Genomic DNA, 23666 nt, shown 5'->3' with positions numbered 1-23666 from the left:
GCTGGATTTTCCAAGGTGTGCTCTAACTGTGTACCCTCTGTGATTGGGTAATGATTGACCCTACACTGGAGTAACTTCCTCAGAAATACGATTCTCCATGTTCTGAGTCTTCACCTCAGGTCTGTAGAGTCAGAGCCTGACAGGTAGGATCTAGATTTCAATTTCATGAGCTTCTCAGGTAGTTTCCTTGAGGTGTGGAATTTGGGAGCGCCATCCTAGAACTGGAGTATGCCCAAAAGGCCAGAGGAGGGATGTTTTCAAACAGTTCTGGTCTATTTCCTTTGGTACTGGCAGTAGAAGACTCACAGGGACAGTGACATACTGGTGGGCACCGGGTTGAGGACTGAAGTTTTGTACTTAACTGAGGTGGGGACAGGGAAGTTGTGGGGAAAAGAGGTGGTCCGAGCAGAGGAGGCTGAGGGTAAGCTGACCTCCTGGTGATCAGCGGCCAAGGAAGTGGTTGTCCTGAGATATTGGTCCCCTAGTGACTTCTACCACCAACTATCCGAGTTGATCTGACTTTCACAGGGTAGGGGCTTAGTCTGCCTCAAGCCTGCTCACCCTTCAGACAACAACTGCAAGATTAGAGTCCCCTAGGGCACCTTTTTCAGATCAACTAGCTATAAATTTGAGGCTTCCCATGACCCTTCAGGTTCAATGAGAATGACTCAGAGATCTCAAGAAAATGCTGGTTAGAATTACAGTTCTACTGTAGCAAATGGATACCAGTTGGAACCAAAGTGAGAGTGAGGCCTGGGAGGGTCCCACGTGCAAAGCCTCCTTGTGCTGTCCCGTCAGGTCCAGTCCCGTCACTTTTTTTGGCACGTTAGTGTATACTCAGGGTATTGCTAACCAAGAAAACTCATCTAAGCTCTGGTGTCTAGGTCTAGGGTGCTTCCTGGGTCTCATTGTGTAGGTGTGGTTGATGGGCGTATTGGCCTTGGGCTTAGTCTCAGTCTCCTGTGGCCCTGTCCCCAGATATCGGGCTAAGAGCACTTGGGTCAGAGCCTGTGCCTCTCAGCACATGGCTTGATGTTTCTGGGATAGCCCATCCTGAGTTACTGTGATTATAAACTATCCAGGGGCACTGTGAGTCACCTTGTTAGCATAAACCAGCAGGCTCTACTCCTGTGACCTGGGAAATTCCCAAGGAGGAGGCAGGGACAGAGTCCAGCTGGATTCTTTATTACACAAGCTCCTTCTCACTGCTCCTCACCCTCCATTTCTCTGGTCCTTTCCCTTGGTCTTCCAGCCTTTTTCCCCAGCTTGGGGAGCTTGGTATATGGAAAGGTGGAGAAGCCAGTAACATAGCAGGGAGGAAGGAGAGAGTCCATGAATTCAATGTTCACTTGGGGACCTTGGCCAAAGGGATAATGCTACACATACTAGTGGGGGAAGGCATCCAGGCCGGACTCGGACCCCCGGCTCTGGATTTGAAAATCAGTTGTGTGACACATGAACTGTGTGTCCTTGGACAGTCCATATCATCTGCTCTATTCAGTGTTTGCTGTTTTATAGGGATTAACAATAATGGTGCCTTATCAGTTTCCTGAGGTTGCTGTAACAAGTTACCACACATTTTATGGTTTTATTAAAACAACAGAAATTTGAGTCATTTGTAAGAAAATGGATGCACTTTCAGACTATTATGTTCGTTGAAATAAATGAGACGACACAAGTTTGAATATTACATGGTTCTCTTTTATAGGAGAATCCCAGAGTGTAAATACACCAAAGAGCAAAATAAAAAATAGATAATAAGAAACAGGGAGATAAATCTTTTGCAGATGGGAAGGTGATCAAGAGGCAGAGGGGCAGGCCAGGGATTTGGCTCAGTGGTGCTGCCACCTGCCTCGCAAGCCCAAGGTCCTGAGTTTGATCCCTGGTACCAAAAAAAAGAGATAGAGTGGGAAGGGAAGAGAATGTAAAAAGAATTAAGATGTGTTGTGCAATGCACCAACTCCTCATGATGAATGTAATCATTATGTACTGCAAACTAGTAAAAATAATACAATAAAATTTAGTCATAAGATAAAAACCCAGAAATTTGTTCTCAGTCCAAAGGTAGTAGTTCAAAGTCCAGGAGTAGGCTAGGTCTTGGTACCTCTTGACTCTGGGAAAGAATATTCCTGCCCTTTTTTGTAAGCTTACTTGCATTGGATTTAGAGTTTACTTAGATAACCCAGATGGCCTCAAGATCTTTAATTATATCTGCAAATATAGCAGACTTCCTTTATCTGCAGGGAATATGTTTCAAGATCCCCAGTGGGTGCTATGTTATGGTTTAGATCTAGAATGTTCTCCAGAAGACTCATATGTTCAGAAGTTGGGCATTTGGGAGGGGATTGAATCATGGGTGCTATGCCCATCAGTAGATTCATCCACCGATGAATCCATAGCTGAGTGTGCTGTTAGGAGGTGAGTTCCTGGTCAGAAAAGGCCAGTCACTGGGAGTGTGACCTGGAAGCCCTAGCTCCCTCCCTTCTCTGCTTCCTGGCCACCATGACATGAGCAGCTTCCCTCCCCTAGACCCTTCCACCATTCCCTTCCTGCCTTGGAGCCACATGATGGTGGTCTGATCCTAAAAACTGAAAGCCAAAAGAAACCTCTCCCCCTTTAAGTTGTGAGTGTCAGATATTTTGTCCTAGTGACAAAAAAGTGACTAAAACAGTGTAGAACCCTATAAATACTGCACCTTCCCCATGCACATATAAGATAAAGTTTAACTTAGGAATAGTAAGAGATTAACAATAGTAATTAATAAAATAAAGCAGATATAACAGTATACTGTATTACAAGTTGTGCGAATGTTGTTTCTTTTTCTTAAATGAGTGAAGACGAATACCTGTATTACTATGTTTCATACATGGTTGACTGTGGATACCTGAAACACCGGGAAGTGAAATCATGGATAAGATGGGGTGAACATACCCTTTTCCAAATAATATTCAGCCTTTTAACATGCAATTTTTATATGTTCTGGGGCCAGGGTGCATATCTTCTTGAGAGTCATCATTTAGCCTTTAAAGGAAGCCACTTTAGAGGGTTGTTAGGATGTGTGTAATATGTGTGAAGTGATTTCTGGCACACAATCGGTGCCATTTAGGGAGAGTTGTTAGGAAAGGCAGAGCCTGTTCCTTTGCAGAATCCTGGCCACTTCTCTCCCCCACCTTGGTCTTTTTCCCTTTAAAGTTATCTAGTGATGCTTTGGGTATGAATTTGTAGTTTTCACGTGAAGCCATTTTCCCTCATGTGTCCATAGCTGTGCGTGTGCCTCATCTTTGAAGCTGGGATTTCATCACTTTTCCGGCTGAGCACACCCGCAGGTGACTCGGTCTTTTGCATGTGTGTTAAACTCTGCCCCGAGGTTGTGTCCTGTTGTGTGCTTTATCTTCCTTGTGAACCCACACTGAAGGGCCACCCTTTACTATGCAGCACTTCCTGATGTCAGTGGTTATTCATGTCCTACCCTTATTTTGGTATTTTGCCTTGTTATTGTTTTATATTTTCCTTTGAACTTACTTCTGTAATTTCAATTGCTTGTTTTGAGTCCCTAGAGTAAATTAGTAACAGGAGGTTGAATTTAAACTAGTTTCTGGTTCCCTTGGTTTGGCTTTGTAGCACAGTGGTAGCATTTCAGAGGTGTAGGACCAAGCAAAGGGAGCAGATACTTGTATTGCTTAAGGGAATAGTGCTGGGAGGGCACAGTGGGCCTGGTCCTCTAGAATGAAGGTGTGCAGCCAGGCTAGTTGTACTGGTTGTACTTTCTTAATGGTTCTTTCACACACAGCTCCTAACTGGCTTTTTTGCTCCCACAATCCATCACCTTCAAAGCAGCTTGAAAAGGGGCTCTGTTGCTCTGCTGCCTTCAGGACAAAGCTCACATTCCTGGGTTTGGAGTGCACAACCTCTGGTTACCTATTCCTACACCAAACCCATGCAGCTTTGCCCCTGCTATCTGAAGCAATATGTCTTGCCATGAGTGGCCCCGAGTTTCTGGACCACCTATGCCCTCTTCCTGCCTTGTCTCCTCATCAACTCCAGATTGTTCTAGAGTTTGTTTAAGCATTGTCTCTTCCTGGACACCCTCACTGAACCCTTCTCTTTACTGTATAAATGGTTCCTAGACTTGGCTGATGACCAGGCTCTGCCACGGAATGTGGTGATTGGTTTAAAAAGACCATCTCTCGGAGTCCTTGTTACGCTGATTTAGTCGTTTGGGATGAGACCTCAGATGCCTGTGGGCTTCTGTTTTAAAACTCCCTGAGGTTGGGAATTTGATGATGAGCTGGGGTTGTGATTGGTGTAGATAGCAGCAGGTAAGTGTTTCCCAGGATGGATGCCGAAGCCCACTGCACAAACTTGAACCTGCATCTGCCTCACTAGGAGGACTTGGTAGTATACAGATTGCTGGGCCCCACTTCTGAGTGTCTGACTCATAGGTCTGGGGTAGAGTCTGAGAACTTGCATTTCTACAGGAGAGGGAGGGAGAGAGAGAGAGAGAGAGAGAAGAGAAAATGCCTTATCACTGAACTACTTTCCCTAACCCACGGGAATTTGCATTTCTTTTTTTAAATTGTAATTTTTATTACTACATGTTGCAGTACATAATGATTACATTCATCACAGGGAGCTGTACATAACACATCTTAACCCTTTTTTCATTCCCCTTTCCCTACCATGCCTGCCCCTCCCTTTCTCCTCCCTCCATTTCTTTGTCCTCTTCCCCTTTGCAAAAGTCCTATCTTCCTGTTTACTATTATCTTTTACTTTGCTCTTTATTTATACTTTGGGTTTCTCATGTAAGAGAAGCCATAGGTTATTGGTATGTCTAAGAATTAGGGAATGCTGCTGCTGCTGCTGGCCTGGGGACCACACTTTGAGAGTCACTGCTTGGGGAAGATGAGTCTTTGTTGAGCTGGGCTATTGATCCCTTAGGCTGAGATTTACAGGGAGCCAAGAGGTGGGTTCTTTGCATAGCTCGTGATCACATCTGCACCATCTCATTCCTTGTTCTCTTAGTCCCTTCTACCCCACTGTGAAGTACTATGGGAGAATTAAATATTGACTATAGAAATGGTTTCTATCTTTGTTCTGGTGGCTGAGGGAGCATGATTTTGCCACCCAGCCAATGTCTGGAGATATTTTTGGTTGTTGCAGTTTGGATTGGGGAGATGCTACTGGTTTCTTGAAGCTAGAGGTCAGAGATGCTGCCGATCATCCAGCAGTACACAGGACAGCCCTCCACAACAAGGTGTTATCCAGCCTGACGTGTCAGTAGTGCAGAGGCTGAGAAATCCTGCCTTAGGGGAGGGGGACCTCGTGAGGAAGGTTGGGTCTTACTGTGAGATCTCTCTGTGGACCTCGCCCCCATTCCCCACCTTAGGCTTCTCACTGAGAATCCCTCCATCCTCCATGGATCCCAGGGCTTGGTGGGGACAGGCCTGGGTAACTCTTCAAAGACAACTAAGATTAACACTTTACCACAGCCCAAGTGCTTTAAGTGCATTATGCTCGAAGCAGTAAGTGACTGGAGGGGGCTGGGGCATCTGTTAACTGATTTCCTGACCTCAGCTGACCTGTGAGTCCTGCTGTCTTCCAGAAAGGATATAAGAAGGCTGCTGTGGCTCAGGGCTGTGGGTGTTTTCACCTCAGCTGAGGGGTCCTTCAGGCATTTAGCCAGCAGGTCTCTAAGCAGAGCACTGTGTCCTTTTCTCAGTGAACCTCTTTTCTGTAGAGAGACTGTAGGGAAGCCAAGAGTGTACATAGGTGGGTCACATACAGGCTGTGGAGACTCCATGGCGGCCAGGGCGACAGTGATGGCTCTGACGATGCAGAGAAGTGGAGGGAGGGGGTTGGGCGAGATGTGGAGTGAGGAAAGGGAGGTAGTAAGGTGAGTGACAGTGTGAGTGGTGGTGGAGGAGAAGGCCAAGTTTGGCGAGACAATCAAGAGCCCTGTGCTGAACGTTAAGGGCAGGTGCCTGTCAGATATTTCTGAGGAGATCACATGGAGACCCTTGACTGCAAGAGTCTGGGGCTCAGGGGAAAGGCCCTGCACGCTCTGTGCTTGAGACCAGGTGCTGTTTGAAGGCAGGGGCTTGCCTGGGAGGTTGACTGGGGAAAGCAGAGGATCGACTCAGTGGCCTGCAGGGACCAGATAGGCACAGCATGAAGAGAATGGCAGGGGCAGACCCCAGCCCTTGGCGGGGATAGTGGAGCTTTGAGAGCCTGTCTTCCATACTATGTATTCCCATGCAGCTGGAGGTGGAGAGGGAGGAAGGTTCCAGGAGAGATAAGGACAAGAAAGTGAGCAGCCTGGGTTCTGGGTGCCCTTTGTCCTGGCTGTGGCGGTGCTTGTGAGGCTGGTGGCTGTGGAGAAAGGGATCCTGGTCCAGCAGCTGAAGCGGCCATTGGTGGGCAGTGCAGAGAGTCCACTTTGCCCAGGGCAGCAGGGAATAGCTGGTGCCATGGTTTTTGGAGACTCCAGATGGAACTGGGGAGGCTGGAGGGCACCTCTCAGGCTGGATGGCAGTGTGCCAGGGAAGCCACTTCCCAGGGGTCAGCCAGGCCTCTGCTAAGCAAGGAGCAAGACATCGGGGAGTTTGCTGACCACAGAGGGAGTTCAGGGTGTTTCATGGGAGGACTGGTGTAGAGGTCAGAGTGTGTGTTGTGGGAGTTACTGTGGGGCTGGTTGTTAGCTGCAGTGGAGGAATAGAGGTGTGAGAGATTAGCTTTATAGAGCTGTGGGGGACACTGTGGTCCTCAGAGGTGCGCTGGTCTAGGGGCCTCACTGCGAATGTCTTCCTTGGGCTGTAACCTGCAGCAGTGTGTGACTGAGGCTGGGAGCTGGGGTCCTAATGACCACCCTTAGGAAGCTGTACCCACCTGGTGGCTCCAGAGTAGAAGGTCCTGGAAGGGTTGCCTGTGAAGGAGTCCCCGAGAAATACAGAAGTATTCAAAGCAATGATGTTACTTTGCAATTTTTTTTCTGTAGTAACTTTTTTTTTTTTTGAAACAGGGTCTCAGTACGTAGTTCAGGCTGGACTTGAACTCACTATGTAGCCCAGGTTGGCCTCGAACTCCTGGCAATCCTCCTGCCTCAGCCTCCCGAGTGCTGAGATTATAGGCGTGCCCCACCATGCCCGGCCAAGCCTTTTTCTTTTTTTGCATAAATTCTTTTATTGGTACATTTTTAGGTATACAGCATGTTCACATTTATCATTGGGTGCTTGTACCTGTACCTGATGTATCTTGGTTCTTAATTTTTCCCCATTACCTGTGCGCCCTTCCCTATTTACAAAGACTTTGTTTCCATTTTTTCCTTTTCTAATAATTTTTCCTTTCCCTTCTTACCTTTCCCCTTCCCCTCCCTCTTCCCCAACCCCTTTGGAACTTTTCTTCCTATTTCAAATTATCAATTATTCGTTGTAATCCTTTTAATTATTTACACTTTCGGTTTCTCACACTACATATGTATGTCCTATTTATTTAAGAGTATGTCCTCAACATGCATCCACTTAGCTATAAATGTCTCTAGTTTCTCATTCTTTATGGCTGAGTAGTACTCCATTTTATAAAAAACCCACATCTTTATCCAGTTTTCAGTTGATGGGGGTTTGGGCTGCTTCCAGGCTTTAGCTATCACAAACTGTGCCGCTATGAACATGGGTGCACATTTATCACTGTGGTATGGTTCTTGTAATTCTTTTTTTTTTTTTTGTACCGGGGATCGAACTCGGGTCCTTGCGCTTGCACAGCAGGCAGTGAAACCACTGAGCTAAATCCCCAGCCTGGTTCTTTTAATTCTTTGGGGAAGATACCCAGCAGAGGAATAGCTGGGTCAAATGGGACCTCTAGTCCTAGTTCTTTGAGGTATCTCCATACTGACTTCCACGTTGGTTGCACCAGTCCTCACTCCCACCAACAATGGAGAAGGGTTCCTTTCTCCCCACAACCCCGCCAGCATTTGTTATTGGTTGATTTCTTGATAGCAGCCATTCTTTCTGGGGTGAGGTGGAATCTCAGCGTTCTTTTCATCTGCATCTCTTGAATGACCAGTGATATTGAACATTTTTCCATGTATTTATTTGCTATTTCTACTTGTTTGTCTGAGAAATGTCTGTTCATTTCAGATGCCCATTTTTGGATTGGGTCTTTGAATTTGGGAGGTCTGATTTTTTTCAATTCTTTGTATATTCTAGAGAGTGGTCCTTTGTCTGAGGTACAGCTGCTAAAAGTTTTTTCCCACATTGTAAGTTGTATCTTAGCTCTGATGGTGGTTTCTCTTGCAGTGCAGAAGCTTTTTAATAAGATGAGATCCCAGTTGTTGATTCTTTGTGCTAGTTCTCGTGCTGCTGAGGTTTTGTTCATAAAGTCTTTTCCTATGCCAGTGTCTTCAAGAGTTCTACCTAACTTATCTTCCAGCAAGTTTAGTGTTTCTGTTTTAATATTTAGATCTTTAATCCATTTCGATCTTAGCTTAGGGCATGGTGATAGATGTGGGTCTAGTTTTAATCTTTGGCAGGTTGAAATCCAGTTTTTCCAACACCATTTATTAAATAGGCTGTCTTTCCTCCAATGAGGGCAGTTGGCTCCTTTGTCAAAGATGAGGTGGCTGAGTGTGTCTGGAGTTGTTTCCGCATCTTCTAATCTATTCCACTGATCCTTGGGTCTGTTTATTTGCCAGTACCTGCTGTTTTTATTACAGTACTTTTGTAGTATAGTTTCAGGTTGCGGATTGTGATACCCCCAGCCGTGTCTTTGTTGCCTAGAATTCCTTTTGCTGTTTTAGGTCTCTTCTTGTTCCAAATGAATGTTTGGATTGTTTTCTCTATTGTTGGAATTTCAATTGGCATTGCATTAAATCTATATAGCAGTTTTGGAAGTATGGCCATTTTCACTGTATTGGTTCTTCCTACCCAGGAACAAGGGATGTCTTTCCAATTTCTTATATCCTCTTTGATCTGTTTTTTCAGAGTGTTGTAGTTTTAAGTGTAGAAGTCTTTTGCTTCCTTTGTTGGATTGATTCCTAGATATTTCGTTTTTTTGGATGCTATTATAAAAGAAATTGTTTCTCTAATTTCTCTTTCAGTGAGTCTGTTATTTGTGTACAAGAAGGCTATTGTTTTTTGAGTGTTGACCTTGTATCCAACTACTCTACTGAATCTGTCAATTAAGTCTAGAAGGCTCTTGGCAGAGTTTTTTGGGTCTTCTATGTAAAGTATCATATTGTTGGCAAATAATGACAGTTTAACTTCTTCCTTTCCTATCTTTATTCCTTTTATTTCTTTCTCTTGTCTAATTGGTGTGGCTAATGTTTCCAAAACTATATTGAACAGGAGTGGTGATAATGGGGATCCTTGTCTTGTGCCTAATTTTACTGTGAAAGTTTTCAGTTTTTGACCATTTAGTATGATGTTGGCTGTTGGTTTTTCATAGATAGCCTTAATCAGGTTGAGATAAAGACCTTCTATTCCAATTTTCTGTAGGGTTTTTAATCATGAATTGCTGTTGGATTTTGTTGAATGCTTTTTCTGCATCTATTGAGATGATCATATGGTTTTTGTCCTTGGTTCTATTGATATAGTGTATTACATTGATTGATTTGCATATGTTGAACCATCCCTGGATCCCTGGGATAAATCCAACTTGGTCAGGGTGTATGATCTTCTTGATGACCCTCTGTATTCTGTTTCCCAGTGTCTTGTTGGGGATTTTTGCATCTATGATCATTAGGGAGATTGGCCTGTAGTTCTCTTTTTGGGTTGTGTCTTTCCCTGGTTTTGGTATCAAAGAAACACTTGCTTCCAGGAATGAATTCGGAAGTATTGCTTCCCGTTCAATTTCCTTCATGAGTTTAAAGAGTAATGACGATAGTTCTTCTTTAAATGTCATGTAGAATTCAGCAGTGAAGCCATCAGGACCTGGGCTTTTCTGTGTTGGTAAATTTTTAATTACATTTTCAATTTCATTCATTGTAATTGGCGTGTTTAGAATTTCTATATCATCTTCATTTAACTTTAGCAATTCATATGTGTCCAGGAATCTGTCCATTTCTTTTGTGTTTTGCATTTTATTAGAGTACAGGTCCTTGAAGTAGGTTTTGATGATCCTCTGGATTTCTGCTGGATCTGTTGTGACTTCATCTTTTTCATTGTTAATTGCATGAATTTGAACCTTTTCTCTCCTTTTTTTGATAAGGTTGGCTAAAGGTTTATCGATTTTATTTATTCTTTCAAAAAACCAACTCTTTGATTCATTGATTTTTTTTTGTATCATTCTATTAGTCTTCATTGCATTGATTTCTGCTCTGATCTTTATAATTTCCTGTCTTGTACGAGCTTTGGGTTTATCATGTTCTTCTTTTTCTAGGAGCTTGAGGTTCAGCATTAGGTTGTTTATTTGAGCTCTCTCTGTTTTCCTAATATGGGCATTTACTGCTATGAATTTCCCTTGTATAACTGCTTTCATTGTGTCCCATAAATTCCTGTATGTTGTATTGGCATTATCATTTAATTGTAGAAACCGTCTGGTTTCTTGTTTAGTTTCTTCGGTGACCCATTGGTTGTTCAGGAGGGTGTTCTTCAATTTCCATGTGTTTGTGGGGGTTTTGTGGTTTCTTATGCTATTGATCTCCAATTTTATTACACTATGGTCTGATAATATACATGGGGTAACTTCAGTTCTTTTACATTCACTTAAACATGTCCTATGAGCTAGCATGTGGTCTATTTTGGAGAGTGGCCTGTGTGCAGCTGAAAAGAACGTGTATTCTGATTTTGTGGTATGGAATACTCTGTAAACATCTATTAAGTCCATTTGTTCAGTAGCTTGGTTCACAGTTCTAGAATTTCATTGTTGACTTTTTGTCTAGATGATCTGTCTATTTGTGATAGTGGGGTATTGAGGTCTCCCACTACAATTGTATTAGTGCTTATTTGGTTTTTCATGTCCATTGATATTTGTTTTGTATAGTTGGGGGCATTCGTATTTGGTGCATATATATTTATGATTGTCATCTCTTCCTCTTGGATTGTTCCCTTCACAAGGATGTAGTGACCATCTTTGTCTCTCTTAATTAGTTTGGTTTGAAATCTACTTTGTCTGCAAATAAGATTGCTACCCCTGATTTTTTTCTGGGTTCCTGTCACGTGGAGAACTGCTTTCCATCCTTTTACTTTCAGTCTATGAATTTCTTTTTGAGTTAGGTGTGTTTCTTGTAAACAACATATTGTTGGATTTTTGCTTCTTAATCTATTCTGCCAGTCTATTTCTTTTGATTGGTGAATTGAGGCCATTTAACATTGATGGTTATAATTGATAGATACTTGTCCTTGTCATGATGTTTTACTGTTGTTGGCTCTTTTATTTTTTATTTTTCCCCCTTTCCCTTTACTTTCTAGCCTTGCTTGGTGGCTTCCCTTTGTTGGACCTTATGGAGTTGTGACCTTCCTTGTCTTTTTCTAGGATATTGTTTAGAATTGTCTGGAGTGCTGGTTTGGTATTCATGAAATTTCTCAGGTGTTGTTTGTCATGGAAGTATCTAATTTCCCCATCAATTTTGAAAGATAATTTTACAGGATACAACAGTCTAGGTTGGAAGTTATTTTCTTTTAGGGCTTGAAATACTTCACTCCAGGCTCTCCTTGACTTGAGGATTTTTGTTGAGAAGTCTACTGTGATTCTGATGCACTTTCCTTTGTAGGTGATTTGTTTCTTTTCTCTAACTGCCTGTAGGATTTTGTTCTTCTGTTGGGTTTCTGGGATCTTGACTATTATATGTCTATGTGTAGATTTTTTTCGATTGTGACTAGTTGGAGTTCTATGTGCCTCACTTATCTGTATGTCCAGTTCTCCACTTCTTTTTTTAATTTTTTTTAATTTTAATTTTTTTTTCAATTCTCTACTTCTGTCTGGGAAGTTTTCTACTATTACTTCTGTGAACAGTTTTTTTTTTTTTTTATGTCAGTTGTACTTTCTCCTGTTTTTTTGTGGACTCCTGTCAGTCTTATGTTATTCTTCCTTGCATCATCTAGCAGCTGCTGGATTGATTTCTTGTGGTCCCATACTATTTTTAAGAAATCTCTGTTTTCATGGTCACTAACCACAATCCTGTCTTCTATATCTGATACTCTATCTCCACATTCCCTTAATCTACTGTGAATGCTTTCAATGGAGTTTAAATCTCCTGGATATCTGTTTGAATCTGTTTCGTGGATTCCATTTCTTTCTTATGTTGGGTGATCATGGTTTCCGTTTCTTTCTTATGCTGGGCATTCATGGCTTCCAGCATGGTTCTGAGCTCATCTATTTTTTTAAATTTGTTTCTGTTCTAGAGCCTCTAATCATGTCTTTTATTCTGCTAACCATCTCTGTAGTTATCTGGGAAATTATCCCTGTTTTGAAGTTTTCTAGAGCCTCATTCATCTGTTTAGTTCCTTCCTGTGCTATCAGTTCAGGGTGTGGAGATGGTTCATTATCATAATTTTCCACCTCATTTCCCCCAGGATTTGCCTTTTGTAGGGTGGAAGCCTGAGTTTGTACCTTGCTTAAATGTCTTCTCATTTTTGTTTTTGGTACTGTCCTTGGTTTAGTTCCTGGGTTGATACTTCAGAATTGCTTATTGTAAGTATCTTTGTTGCTTGTGTTTAAAACCCTTGTGGAATGATTGCTTTTCAGGGGTGTCTTCCAGATATAGCTGGTCTTTAGGTTTTGAATCTCTAATGACTCTAAGGCTGTCTCATTTTCATTATACCAGGAAGGCAATCACAAGATCTTAACCCAAGTGATAGAATCAGCAACACAATAGCATCAAGCACCTCTTAGAAAATGACAATTTGTGGTAGTTATTAATCTATCAGCTTTAACTGTGAGAATTAAATCAAAATCAAGGACCAACTCAACATATGTTTATAGTGAATAAACTCTTCAATATAGCAACTTCACCGTTCAGGATGGGGAGTTAGAAGGGGTTGTGGAAGGCGGGACAGATAGGTAGAAGGATCAGGAAAGGTGAGCAGTGAGGCCAGAAGACACAGGAAGATCATGCAAACTCTAAGAAATTGTTGAAGGCCAGAGGAAAAGGCAGAATGAAAGAACAAAGATGTAAATAGAACCACCTAACAGCAATAGGGAGGCTAGATACTGTACTTACTTTCCTTTAAAACTAATGATAATCGAGAGAAGGAAAAAGAGAAGAAAAGAAAAATACAGGAGAAATCTGAATTAGGTCCAGAAAGGAACAAAAAGGGAGATGAAGAACAATGTGGGACAGCGAGAGAACAAGTGAGAGAGAGAAAGAAAAGAAAAGAAAGAAAAAAAGAACAGAAAAAAAAATTTGAAAAGAGTAGAAAAAATAAATTTAAGAATTAAAAATAAGAGAAAAAAATATTTTTTTTGCAAATAACAAAAAATACAAATGAAGGGCCTTTTTCAGGGTGATTCTCTGCTGTCACAATAGACAACGTGGGCAGCCATGTGCAGCTATAAGTCAATGAGTCTCAGCAAGCCAGTAGCAGACCAGTGGGATTCAGGCAGATTTCTGGCTGCAAGTCCCAAGTTGAGCTCCCTGTCCTCCTGCAGGGTTGGACTCTGCAAGGTTCTACTGCAGGTTCCAGCTGCCCTTCCTCCGAAGATAGTCCAGGTTCCCATGGGAGGTGATGATCCCTCCCACTTACCAAGTACGGTGGTCTGGTGTGCCTTTATTGCAGAGATTCTCTTCACTTGTCCACTGGGCTTCAGTTTTCATCAAGGAGCCTGAGAGAGGCCCTCTTTCTGTTGCTAACTTCTGCTCTATCTTGTGGAGCTCAGGACAGTGGCCTTTATGATCCCCTGTGCCTCTGTAGTGTGCAACCAGTTAGCAGCAGAGCCAGGAAGCCGCGGGGGGGGGGGGCAGGGCCCTGCTGGTCGCGTTGTGCGGAGCCCGTGGACGGAGCGGGGGCTCTGAGGCGGGCGGCGGACCCCACCCTGCGCCTTCTGGTCAAGGTGGGCGGATCCCGGGACTGAGCAGGGGCTTCACGCTGCCTGGGTCCTCACCTTGCGCTGGCTGGTCGCGTTGTGTGGAGTGGGGGGCGACAAGCCCCCCCCCCCCTTTGTACCGGGGATCGAACTCGGGACCTTGTGCTTTCGAGGCAGGCGTTAGAACCACTGAGCTAAATCCCCAATCACAATTTGCTGAAACTTCCAGGAAGACATGTTGAGTGTTCTGTGGCTTTGGGATGTTCCAGAACACTCAATGGCCTGTGGACCCGTTGAGCTTTGGACCTCAGGCGGGCATGCGGCTCCAAGGGCACATGGCCTTTCAGCCGAGGGAATGACTTGTGCCTTAGTTACTTTACATTTCACTTCCTTCTTGCCTTTAGAAAACAAAAAGCCACACAGGAGACACTGCTGAGTGTGAGGAGGAGGAAGCCCTGCGTGGAAGAAGAAGCCTCAACACAGCCCTCAGTGTTGGCTTCTTACGGTCCATTTCCGTGTGATGCAAATACTTCCAGAGCTCTGCTGTGTCCCAGGATCTGTGCTGGGCTGGACAGGTGAAGATGAGCGAGGCTACCTGTGCCCTTGGGCGACCCTGTGTCTGTCAGGGAAACAAACAAAGGTGCTAAGGGCAGTGTAGATGCGGATTCCTCCGTTGCTCTCAGATGTAAACCCTTGCTGTGCCAGGAAGTCTAGAGTAGATTTCAGTGCTGTTTCTTCCTTTTCTTTTTTAAAATTAAAAAATACTGTGATAAACATGCACAATGTAAAATTCACCATCTTGACCATCCACAAGTTCAGTGGCGTTAAGTGGATTCACGCTGTTGTGTAACCATTACCACTATTATCTCCAGATCTCTTTTCAGCTTGCAGAACCGAAGCTCTGTGTCCCCTAAGCAACAGCTCCCCATTTCCTCTCCCTCAACTCCTGTCAACCCACCCTTTCACTTTCTCTCTAGGATGTTGTTACCTCTAATTGCCTCAGATAAGTGAAACCTTTTGTCTGTTTTTTCAGTGCTGGAGTTTGAACCCAGGGCCTCTAGCATGAGAGGCAAGTGCCCCACTGCTGAGCTACACCCCACCCCATTTGCTCTTCTGTGTCCCTTATTCACTTAGCATAGTCCTCAGGGTTCATCTGTGTTGTACATGAGTCAGAATTTCCTTCCCTTTTAAGGCTAAGACTATCCCATTGTGTCTGTGCCCTGAATTTTGTGTGTCCACTTACTGGACACTTGGGTTGCACCTCTATTTTGGCTGTTGTGAATAGGACTGCTGAGTATAATGACTTGTATTTCTTTTGAATGAAAGAAGGTACAAAAGGAAATGCTGGAGTCGTGTAGGGAAATGTGGACCACATCAGCAGGCTTTTTGACTTTGAGGAATCTGGATTTCATGGGAAATCATGGTTCTTTTAGATCTTCTATGTAAAACTCCTAATGTTTGCCACAGTAAATATCTTTGGTGCTGCAGGCTTTAGTGTGTCGCTTTTGTCTTGAGGTTTTTTGCTGGGGATTTTTGTAAGTGCCCGTAAGTTGCTTGGGGACTCAGGCAAGGAGAGGTTTGCTGGCAAGAGAGGTCAGAGGAGCTGGAACTTGAAGGAGGGATCGATTAAGTCAGGCGAAAAAGGAAGCGGTACAGGAACGCCTGTTTGTTGCTGGTAGGAACGCAAAGTGGTGTAGTCACTTTGCAAAACTGTTTGTAGTTTCTTGCAAAACTAAACGTACTCTTACCTCATGATTTACCTGAATGAGTTTATGTCCACGTAAAACGCTGCATGTGATGTTTACAGCTGCTTCATTTGTAATTGCCAAATTGTCAAACATGGAAAGAACCAAGAGGTTGTTCGAGTGGACAGTGGATAAACTGTGGTAGAGCCAGATAATGGAAAATTACTCAGCTGTAAAAGCAAACAAGCTCTCAAACCAAAAGATACGGAGGAATGTTAAATATATGTTACTTAAGGAGAGAAGCCAATCTGAAAAGGCCACAGCATGTGTGATTTCAACTATGTGATATTTTCAAAAAAGACTGGAGATAGTAAAGTAATCAGTGTTTTCCATGGATAGGGGCAAGGGAGGGATGAAAAGCTTGAGCACAGAGGACTTCACAGCAGTGAAAATAACTGGTAGCATAATGGTGCATGTATGTCCTGATACATTTGGCCAAACCCATGTAAATATGCAGATATCCCCCAGCATGAGCCCTGATGTTAAGTGTGGACTTCTATTTTTTTGTACTAGAAACTGAACCCAGGGAGCACTGAGCTACATTCCTCACCCCACCTCTCTTTTCTTTTAAATTTTGAGATAGGGTCTTGCTTATTTGCCCAGGCTGGCCTCAGCCTTGTGATCCTCCTGCCTTAGCACCCCCTGTCCCCCCAGTAGCTGGGATGACAAGGATGTGCCACTGCACCCAGCTCAGTTCTGGACTTTGACACTGATACGTTAATGTAGGTTCATCAGTTGTAGCAAACGGACTATTCTGGGGCTGTTGATGGTGAAGAATGCTGTGTCTGGGGGAAGACAGGGGACATAGGAACGCTGTACTTTCAGCATAGTTCTGCTGTGAACCCAATACTGCTCTAAAAAGTAAGGTGCAGTAGTATTTCAGCCAAAAAAACCAAAAGCAAGGTTGGAGGCCCAGTGGGTGGAGATGGAGGTAGATGTTTCTGGGTGTGTTCAGGGGACAAGCCAGGCTGGCCATGGGAACATTCTGAGACTGGAAAAGCAGGTTGGGGCTATGGCAAATATGCAGGCCCTTGCACAGATTGCATGGACACTGGGCTGCCTTGCAAGCTGCAGGAGAGTTAACTTAAATGCACAAACTTCATTCTGCACGGACGGGTACACTCTGAGCCTACAGTAGGGATCTTTTTTAAAAAATAAATTTTATTTTATTTTATCCCCCCCCCCCATGTAGTAGGGAATCTTTTTACAAAAAATATGCATTACATGTTCACATGTGTGACTCAGCTTCTGGAACAATTGTTTAACCCAAGTAAAGTATGTTCTTCTCTGTGCTTCTGGTGCACAAATCCATATAAGGGACATCACATGCTTGCTTTGCTAAGCAGTCTTACTCCTTGTCTCCTGAGGGGCTCTCTGAGTTTGGGAGCAAGAGCCATGGTGTCTCATGGGGGTAAGGTTTGATCATTTGGAGGAAGGCACTAGCGGTTGGCTGAAAGATCCGTTCTCCATCGTTACAAGGAAAGGTGCTTCAGTCTTTTAAACCACATGTCTTGGGCAGTGTTGTGCCCAGATTGCGAAGTCCCCAGAGACCACCAAGGAGCCGATTCCGACGTAAACACACGAGGGTCGTTTATTCAAGCTCGAGCAGGGGCACTCAACCGTCACCGACACAGCGGATCAGGATTGAGAGCCCCAAATTTCAAATCAGCAGGGTTTTTATTGTGGCTACAGCAAGGTTTGGGGATTTTCCATTTAGCAGTTACATGATTGGTTGATATTTAGCAAGCATGGGGTGTACATGGGGGGGGCGTTGAGGGGTGGCTACATGTAGATTTTATGGGAAAAAGGAACAATCAGCACATTGACAGAATGTTCTATAGATAATGGGCCTGGGAGCGTCTGTTTTCTGGGCAGACAGAGGATTGAGTTAGGAGCTGTGTCCTTTTTTTATCTGTTGTCCCAGAGCAAGGACATTTTATCATTACTTTATGGGCACAAAGGAGACTAGGGGAATATTGACTTCAGTGAAGTGGAATTTATGTCAAGGCCACTTTACTGTCTTATTCCAAGATGGAGTCACACTTTAAAATGGAGTTAGTTAGGTCTCACAGGCAGCAAAAATGAGACCTTAAATGTGATTCCTCATTTTATTCTGTCAAGTGTGTCTTCTTTCCCCCTTCTTCCTCATCCTCCTCTTCCTTTTCCTCTCCTCCTCCTTTTCTTCCCCCTCCTGCACCTTCTCCTCCTCTTCCTCCTTGTAAGAGGCCTAGGACATTTATCCATTCACAATAGATGTAGGTTCTTGGGGCTGGGGGTACGTAGTAGGGGGTGAAGGGCCGGGAAGATGTGGTGGTGGACAAGGGAGGCTGAGGAAGTAAACAGCTTGGATCAGCCCTTGGGAGACAAAGGAGACAAGAGGCCTGGGAGGACCCAGGGAAGGCCCGGAAGCTCTGGGCTAGGATACCTCTCCTGGCCCCTTCCTCTCTCTCAGCTTCTCAGCCACCACGAATGGCCCCTTTCCCCCACCATGCGCTTGTGCCTCATCCAGGGCTCAGAAGCCACGGATCCATGCACCGTGGATCGAAACCTCTGCACAGCTCAGGAGGTGTGTGGGGCCCAGGGAAGAGGAGTGGAGGGGCCGGTGCCTGGGGAGGGAGGTGAACAGGGTCCGCACAGCCATGTCAGTTGTTTTCATAGGGAGAGAATGGCCGTAGGTAGAGGGGCAGGGAGAGCAGATGGATTCTGAGTGGGATTTAGAAGTGGAGGAACATCACCAGGAACCGAGGCAAAATTTCAGCCTGATAATACTGCATGCATGAACTTGCTTGGCCGTAGCTCATTCTAGTTAAGCCAGGTGATGCCCCACATCACATACCTGTGCTGTGGGCATCCCTGGTGCACACTGGACAGATTCCGGTGACATCTGTGCCTGAGGAAGCCTTGAACATCAGGATCAGGGCATGGAGAATGGGGGAGGTTGAGGGAATGGAGCGTATCAGGGCTTCCTTGGAGCCAGGCCGCTGGGAACTTTGTCAGGAGGGAGGCTGTAAGAAAGCCAAGGGTTTGGTGTCAGCCCATGGCTCAGCAGGTATGCAGGCTGGGGTCGGAGCTGAGTTGCTCTGTGACACTGATGCCATAACGGTGTAATCTGGATCCGTGTCTCATGAAGTTGAAGGTTGAAGTCGAGGATAAAGGAGGTAGACAGGAGGAGTGCTGATTAAGAAGAGAGAAACAGCTCTCGATAGGAGAGGCCCTGGAAGTGGGTTGCCAAAGGATCTTTTTGTCTAGAAGCTTTTATACCAGGACTCAGACTACTCCGAGGGAAACAAAGATCAAGCTACAGGACTAAAACAAGCTTGCTTACACTGGAAATGGGCCCAGGAGGAGTGGAGGCGCACAGCTAGCTTCTGTCCGCAGGTGCCTCTTTGGGACTATCCTAGTCAGGTGGTTTATTAATAGAATAAAGTGAGAAGGAAAAAACGTTTTCCAGATGGGAAGGTTCAGAAGTTGTCATAGAGGGCATCCGCCATCTCTCTTGTTAGCTTGCTTGTTACATCCTTGACTGAATCATCCACCTGGTTTGTGTTAACTCTTGACCTTAGGCTCCTGCTTGTCTGGCCAAGGCCTGCTCATCCTGACTCTGTTTTGGGCCCAGAGCCTCTCTGGCTGCCTGCTGCCTTCCTTTTAGTTTCTCATTGGTACTTCATTGCCAATGATTGGGAGCATTATGGCTTTTAGTGTGTTCTGGTGTATGTTTATCCTGTGCATGATACGGTGCTGTCTTCCGCTAACCCGTGGCTCTGTGATAACACTGGTGGTCACCTAACCTCTCCTACCTGTGCTCACTCCCTGACTGGAGCATTCACATCTGCGCCACTGGCCTCCTCGCACCATCCTCATGATGGCTGTTTGTAGATTCCAGGCTAGGAGTCAGTGCTTTTGGGAAACCTTGCCTGTCACAGACTCATTTGATATTTATGTCTGCAGCTCATTATTGTTCTTCTTGGTACCATAGACCAATGATGGCGAATGTTTTAGAGCTTTCAGTGATATAAACAGCCCGCTACAGCATGTGTGCCATAGGTTCGCCAGCATTGCCATAGACTAATAATAGAGTTGAGAGTTTAAGGTCATCAAAAGTGGGGGTTTGCAGAGGATGTGCTCATTTATTAGACAAATCTGAGTGCCTTCTCTGTGCCCAGCATGGTCCAGGTGTGGGCAGTTCAATAGCAAGCAGCTCAGCAGCTTATAAAACCCCTGTCCTTGTGGAGCTCACATGGTTTGGGGAAAACATCATTAAAAAAAAAAAAAAAAAAAAAAGAAGTAGGCCGGGGATTTAGCTCAGTGGAGCCGCCACCTGCCTCGAAAGCACAAGGTCCTGAGTTCGATCCCCGGTACCAAAAACAAAAGTGAACTCGAATTCAGATGGGGACAGGTGCTTAGTGGAAAAACTGGAGCATGGCTAAAGGCAGGGCCCGTGGCTCCCAGGAGGGTCAGTGTGCTCTTTCTGGGATCTGTTTCCAAGGTCAGAATAACAGGGTTTGCAGAAGGCTTGGATATTTCTGGTCTTTACCGGGAAAAACAGGGATAACTTGAGTGATTTGTAAAATCTGAGCAACAGGAAAGATGTGATTGTTGTTCATTGACAGGGAGAAGAGACAGGAATAGGAAGATAAGGTGATCTGTCTTGGACGTTTTTAGTTTGAGATGCCTGTCAGACACAGAAGATGAGGCGGTGAACAAGCAGTTGGTTATGTGTCAGCGGCATTTTATGTGCCCATAGGCACTAAATATTAGTGTTTTTAGGAAATATTAGGATTTTAGGAAAATTACATAAGGGAAAAGGTGTTGAAACCTTCATGAAACTGATTTAGAGGAAAGCATAGTGTTCTTTGAGAAATTCCATTTGCAGTGCCATGTAGAAAGTATTGTCCAGCTCTGTTTATAAAATTCCCTTTCTAGCAAAATGCATGGTAGGGTTTTCTCCACTGCTGTCATTATATTTGTCTAAAGACTTGTCTCTGGAGCTGCAAAATGGGGATTTCTAGTGCAGCTGCTTCAAAGAAGGGGCGGGAAAGGATGCTCTGGGCTACTGCGCTGTGCAGCTGTGGACAGGAGGGAAGCACCCTCAAACCTGTGCCTGGGGACACAGGAGGGGCAAGGAGAACAGTGGGATTTGAATAAGGTTAGGGCTGTCAGTCAGCTTTCTGTTACCGTAACAGATAACGGAGATAATCAGCCTATACAGAAAAGGTTTATTTTGGCTCAGATTAAGTTCGGAGGTTTCAGCCCATGACTGGTAGGCCCGGTTGCTTGGGCCTGTGGTGGCACAGAGCATCATGGCAGTAGCACGTGGCATGTTCGTGCTGTGGAGTGGCGTAACAGATGGGAAGAGGACGAGACTGCGGCCCCAAAGTCCCCTCAAGGGCACACCGCATGGCCCAGCCTCCTCCCACTGGAGCCTTCCTCTTCAAGTCTCCACACTTCCCCATACACCAGGCTGGCGACCCATCCTTTAACACACAGGCCTTCAGCGGCTATGTAAGAGGCGAACCACACAGCAAGAGCGGTGTGCCATCCCGCAGACTCTGTTCACAGGAAATGGGAACTACGGCAGCTCTGAATTCTTGGCACTAGAACTTTAGTCCTTTTCTCCTTTGCGGCTTCCAGATAGAAAAAGTTCAGAGAAGGAAGCATTAAGATCACCTAGTTCTCATTCTTCTGTATATCCGGAATTTCTCTTTATCTTTTTTGGATGTGTACCATCAGGAACCAGGAGCAAATTCCTTTAGAGGGCTGCAGTGGGGCACTGACAGAATGTGGCCTCAGCACTCCCTGCTGGCAGAACTCCCATCCAAGCGTGTGGCTCGGGCCGCGACCTTTGTGTGTCTGACACAGGCCCGCTTTCCCTCTTAGTGCGTGGATGCTGTTTCTAGGACTAATTGGTAATTAAAGAGCAGAGAAAATGTTCCCTTTCCAAATTGTTTTTCATGTGTTTAATCCCATTAAAGGTGCTGCGAGGCACTTTCTTTTATAGAATATACTTTTAGGGTCATGTAAGTGAGTACATAACAGCGTTTATTAGGCTTGGCTTCTGGAAGTTCATTAAAAAAAGAGAACAAGTATCTTTAATAAATATCGAGTAATTTAATAAGTTCAAGTCATGAAATAATATTTTGGTTTGCTCTTGGCTAATTACTTTTTTAAAAAGTCAGGAAGGAGGGAGAAATGAGGAATGAAAAGGACCTTCAAAGCAGTAAATAGGCTGAAAGAGAGGGCTGAAGGGAGAAAAGGAGAAAGAAAAGGTAGACGATTTATCATGCCTGTAGACATGTTAGCTTTTATTTCCTGCTCTGCATGTACATGTGGTGACTGAAGTTTATGGAAATTGAGTATTTGGGTCCAGATCACAGAGAGGAGAGGTAGGATTATATTCTAGAGTTCTGGACTCACGATCTGGTGTTCTTCCTTTATTACCACATTGAGAGAACACTATTGAAAGAACTTCTCAAATTCTTGGGAAAAAAACCTGCATCAATAACAATAAACAAAACATGGAACTCTCCAGTAAACCCTTGTGTAAGAGTCTGTTGCTGTCTAGAATGGTGCTGTGAGCTGTGACATGGGTAGTGACTATCTCTATTTTTTCTATATCTCTCAAGCTGATGGCTTTCTGTGTTTGGAATTGCACATGACTGAGGTATATTGAGTTTTTGTTGAATTGCATTCTAGATCTCTGCAACATATTCTGGCCTCTGACTTGTTTAAGATTTCATTCATTCAGCAGCTGTGTGTTGCATATCTATCGCACTCAGACACTGTGTTAGATAATGAGATTTCCAAGTGGTATGTGAGTAGTCACTGCTCTGAGTGGGTTATAGGTCATTGGGGCGGAAGTGTAATGAGAAATGTTGTAGAAAGGGTTGTGGAAGGAGATGGGAAGAAGAGACCAACTCTGGAAAGAAAGACAGCTGAGCAGGATGGATTGAGGAACGCGTTGGGCAGTGGTCTGGAATTGTTGACTAAACCCTCCCCAGGGATAAATTAAAATGATTGAAAAAACTCCAGTCTGATAAGATGCCTGTTGATTCCATCTAGAAGGACTTGCTGGAAAATACTAGACAAGGATCTGCTGGAAGGGAAGGTCTCGGGTATTCAGGAGTTGTCTCAGACATGTCTCAGAAACTCATCTATGTTGAGGCTGGGCTGGCTAGGTGACAGCCTTGTGGAATCTTCTTGGGGAAGGGTGGGAGAAAGAGGTGAGCTGACCTGTTCCTTTTATGATCAAGTGAATCGGAATTCCTAGAGTGGGTCCGGGAGGGGTCCTGTGCTTTGCCTTTGGCATGGACACCCGGCAGTGTGTGCTCTCGCCTTGGGGTGCTACAGAAAATCTCTCTCCCAAACCTGTTCTTGCTTAGCGTGTGTGTTTACTTCCAAATCTTTCAATTTTTTTTTTTTTTTTTTTGGTACCTGGGATCGAACTCGGGTCCTTGTGCTTGCACAGCAGACGGTGAAACCACTGAAATCCCCGGCCCAAATCTTTCAATTTTTAACAGGTGGCTAAATCCCTTGTTTAAGATTGGCCATAAACGGAGGTTGGAAGAAGATGACATGTACTCAGTGCTCCCACAAGATTCCTCCAATTACCTCGGAGAAGAGCTGCAAGGGTAAGTGCGAGGCAGGAGAGAGGTGGGTAAGAACCTGAACTCCCCTCGTGTGGCTGCTGGTGTAGCTCCTGAACCCTTGGCTTCCATCTGTCCCTGTCCCTCTGGAGCCTGATTCCCTCCACACTCCACCTTCCCTCAGGCTGTCCCTGGGCCGGCTCATCTTGGTGGCCTGGGGACGAGTTTCCAGTGCCTCTGTAGAAGTGGAGGGGCTGGTGCCGAAGAGCTTGGATGCCTGAGGTTTGTCGAGTGGTGATCTCAGCAGGCAGTGTCTGGATGGTTTCTGTCAGATCTGCCTTCTCAGGCTGCTAAGGGTGCTGTGGGTCCAGTAAAGCTAGGT

At 44.7% G+C, this 23666-nt stretch overlaps 1 protein-coding gene across 6 annotated transcripts in view; it reads left to right on the top strand.

Moving 5' to 3' along the window:
* The window catches only part of Abcc4 (ATP binding cassette subfamily C member 4 (PEL blood group)), a 251526-nt gene that overhangs the window by 29317 nt on the left and 198543 nt on the right, over positions 1 to 23666 (top strand). For 3 of the 6 annotated variants that reach the window (XM_004870823.3, XM_004870821.3, XM_087193007.1), the window contains exon 2: positions 23219 to 23329. The exons of 1 other annotated variant lie outside the window; for it this stretch is intronic. In XM_004870823.3, coding sequence (XP_004870880.1) covers positions 23219 to 23329 — 111 coding nt within the window. Of the gene's footprint in view, positions 1 to 94; positions 144 to 23218; positions 23330 to 23666 lie in introns of those variants that run through there. 2 more of the 6 variants (XM_087193008.1, XM_004870822.4) reach the window with 2 other exon arrangements.

This window comes from Heterocephalus glaber, unplaced genomic scaffold (genome assembly GCF_053883595.1).
Source record: "Heterocephalus glaber isolate CG9 unplaced genomic scaffold, H.glaber_assembly_v1.0 deba00001577, whole genome shotgun sequence".
In the NCBI taxonomy this organism is placed as follows: domain Eukaryota; kingdom Metazoa; phylum Chordata; class Mammalia; order Rodentia; family Bathyergidae; genus Heterocephalus; species Heterocephalus glaber.
This window is presented reverse-complemented; position numbering and strand designations above follow the sequence as displayed.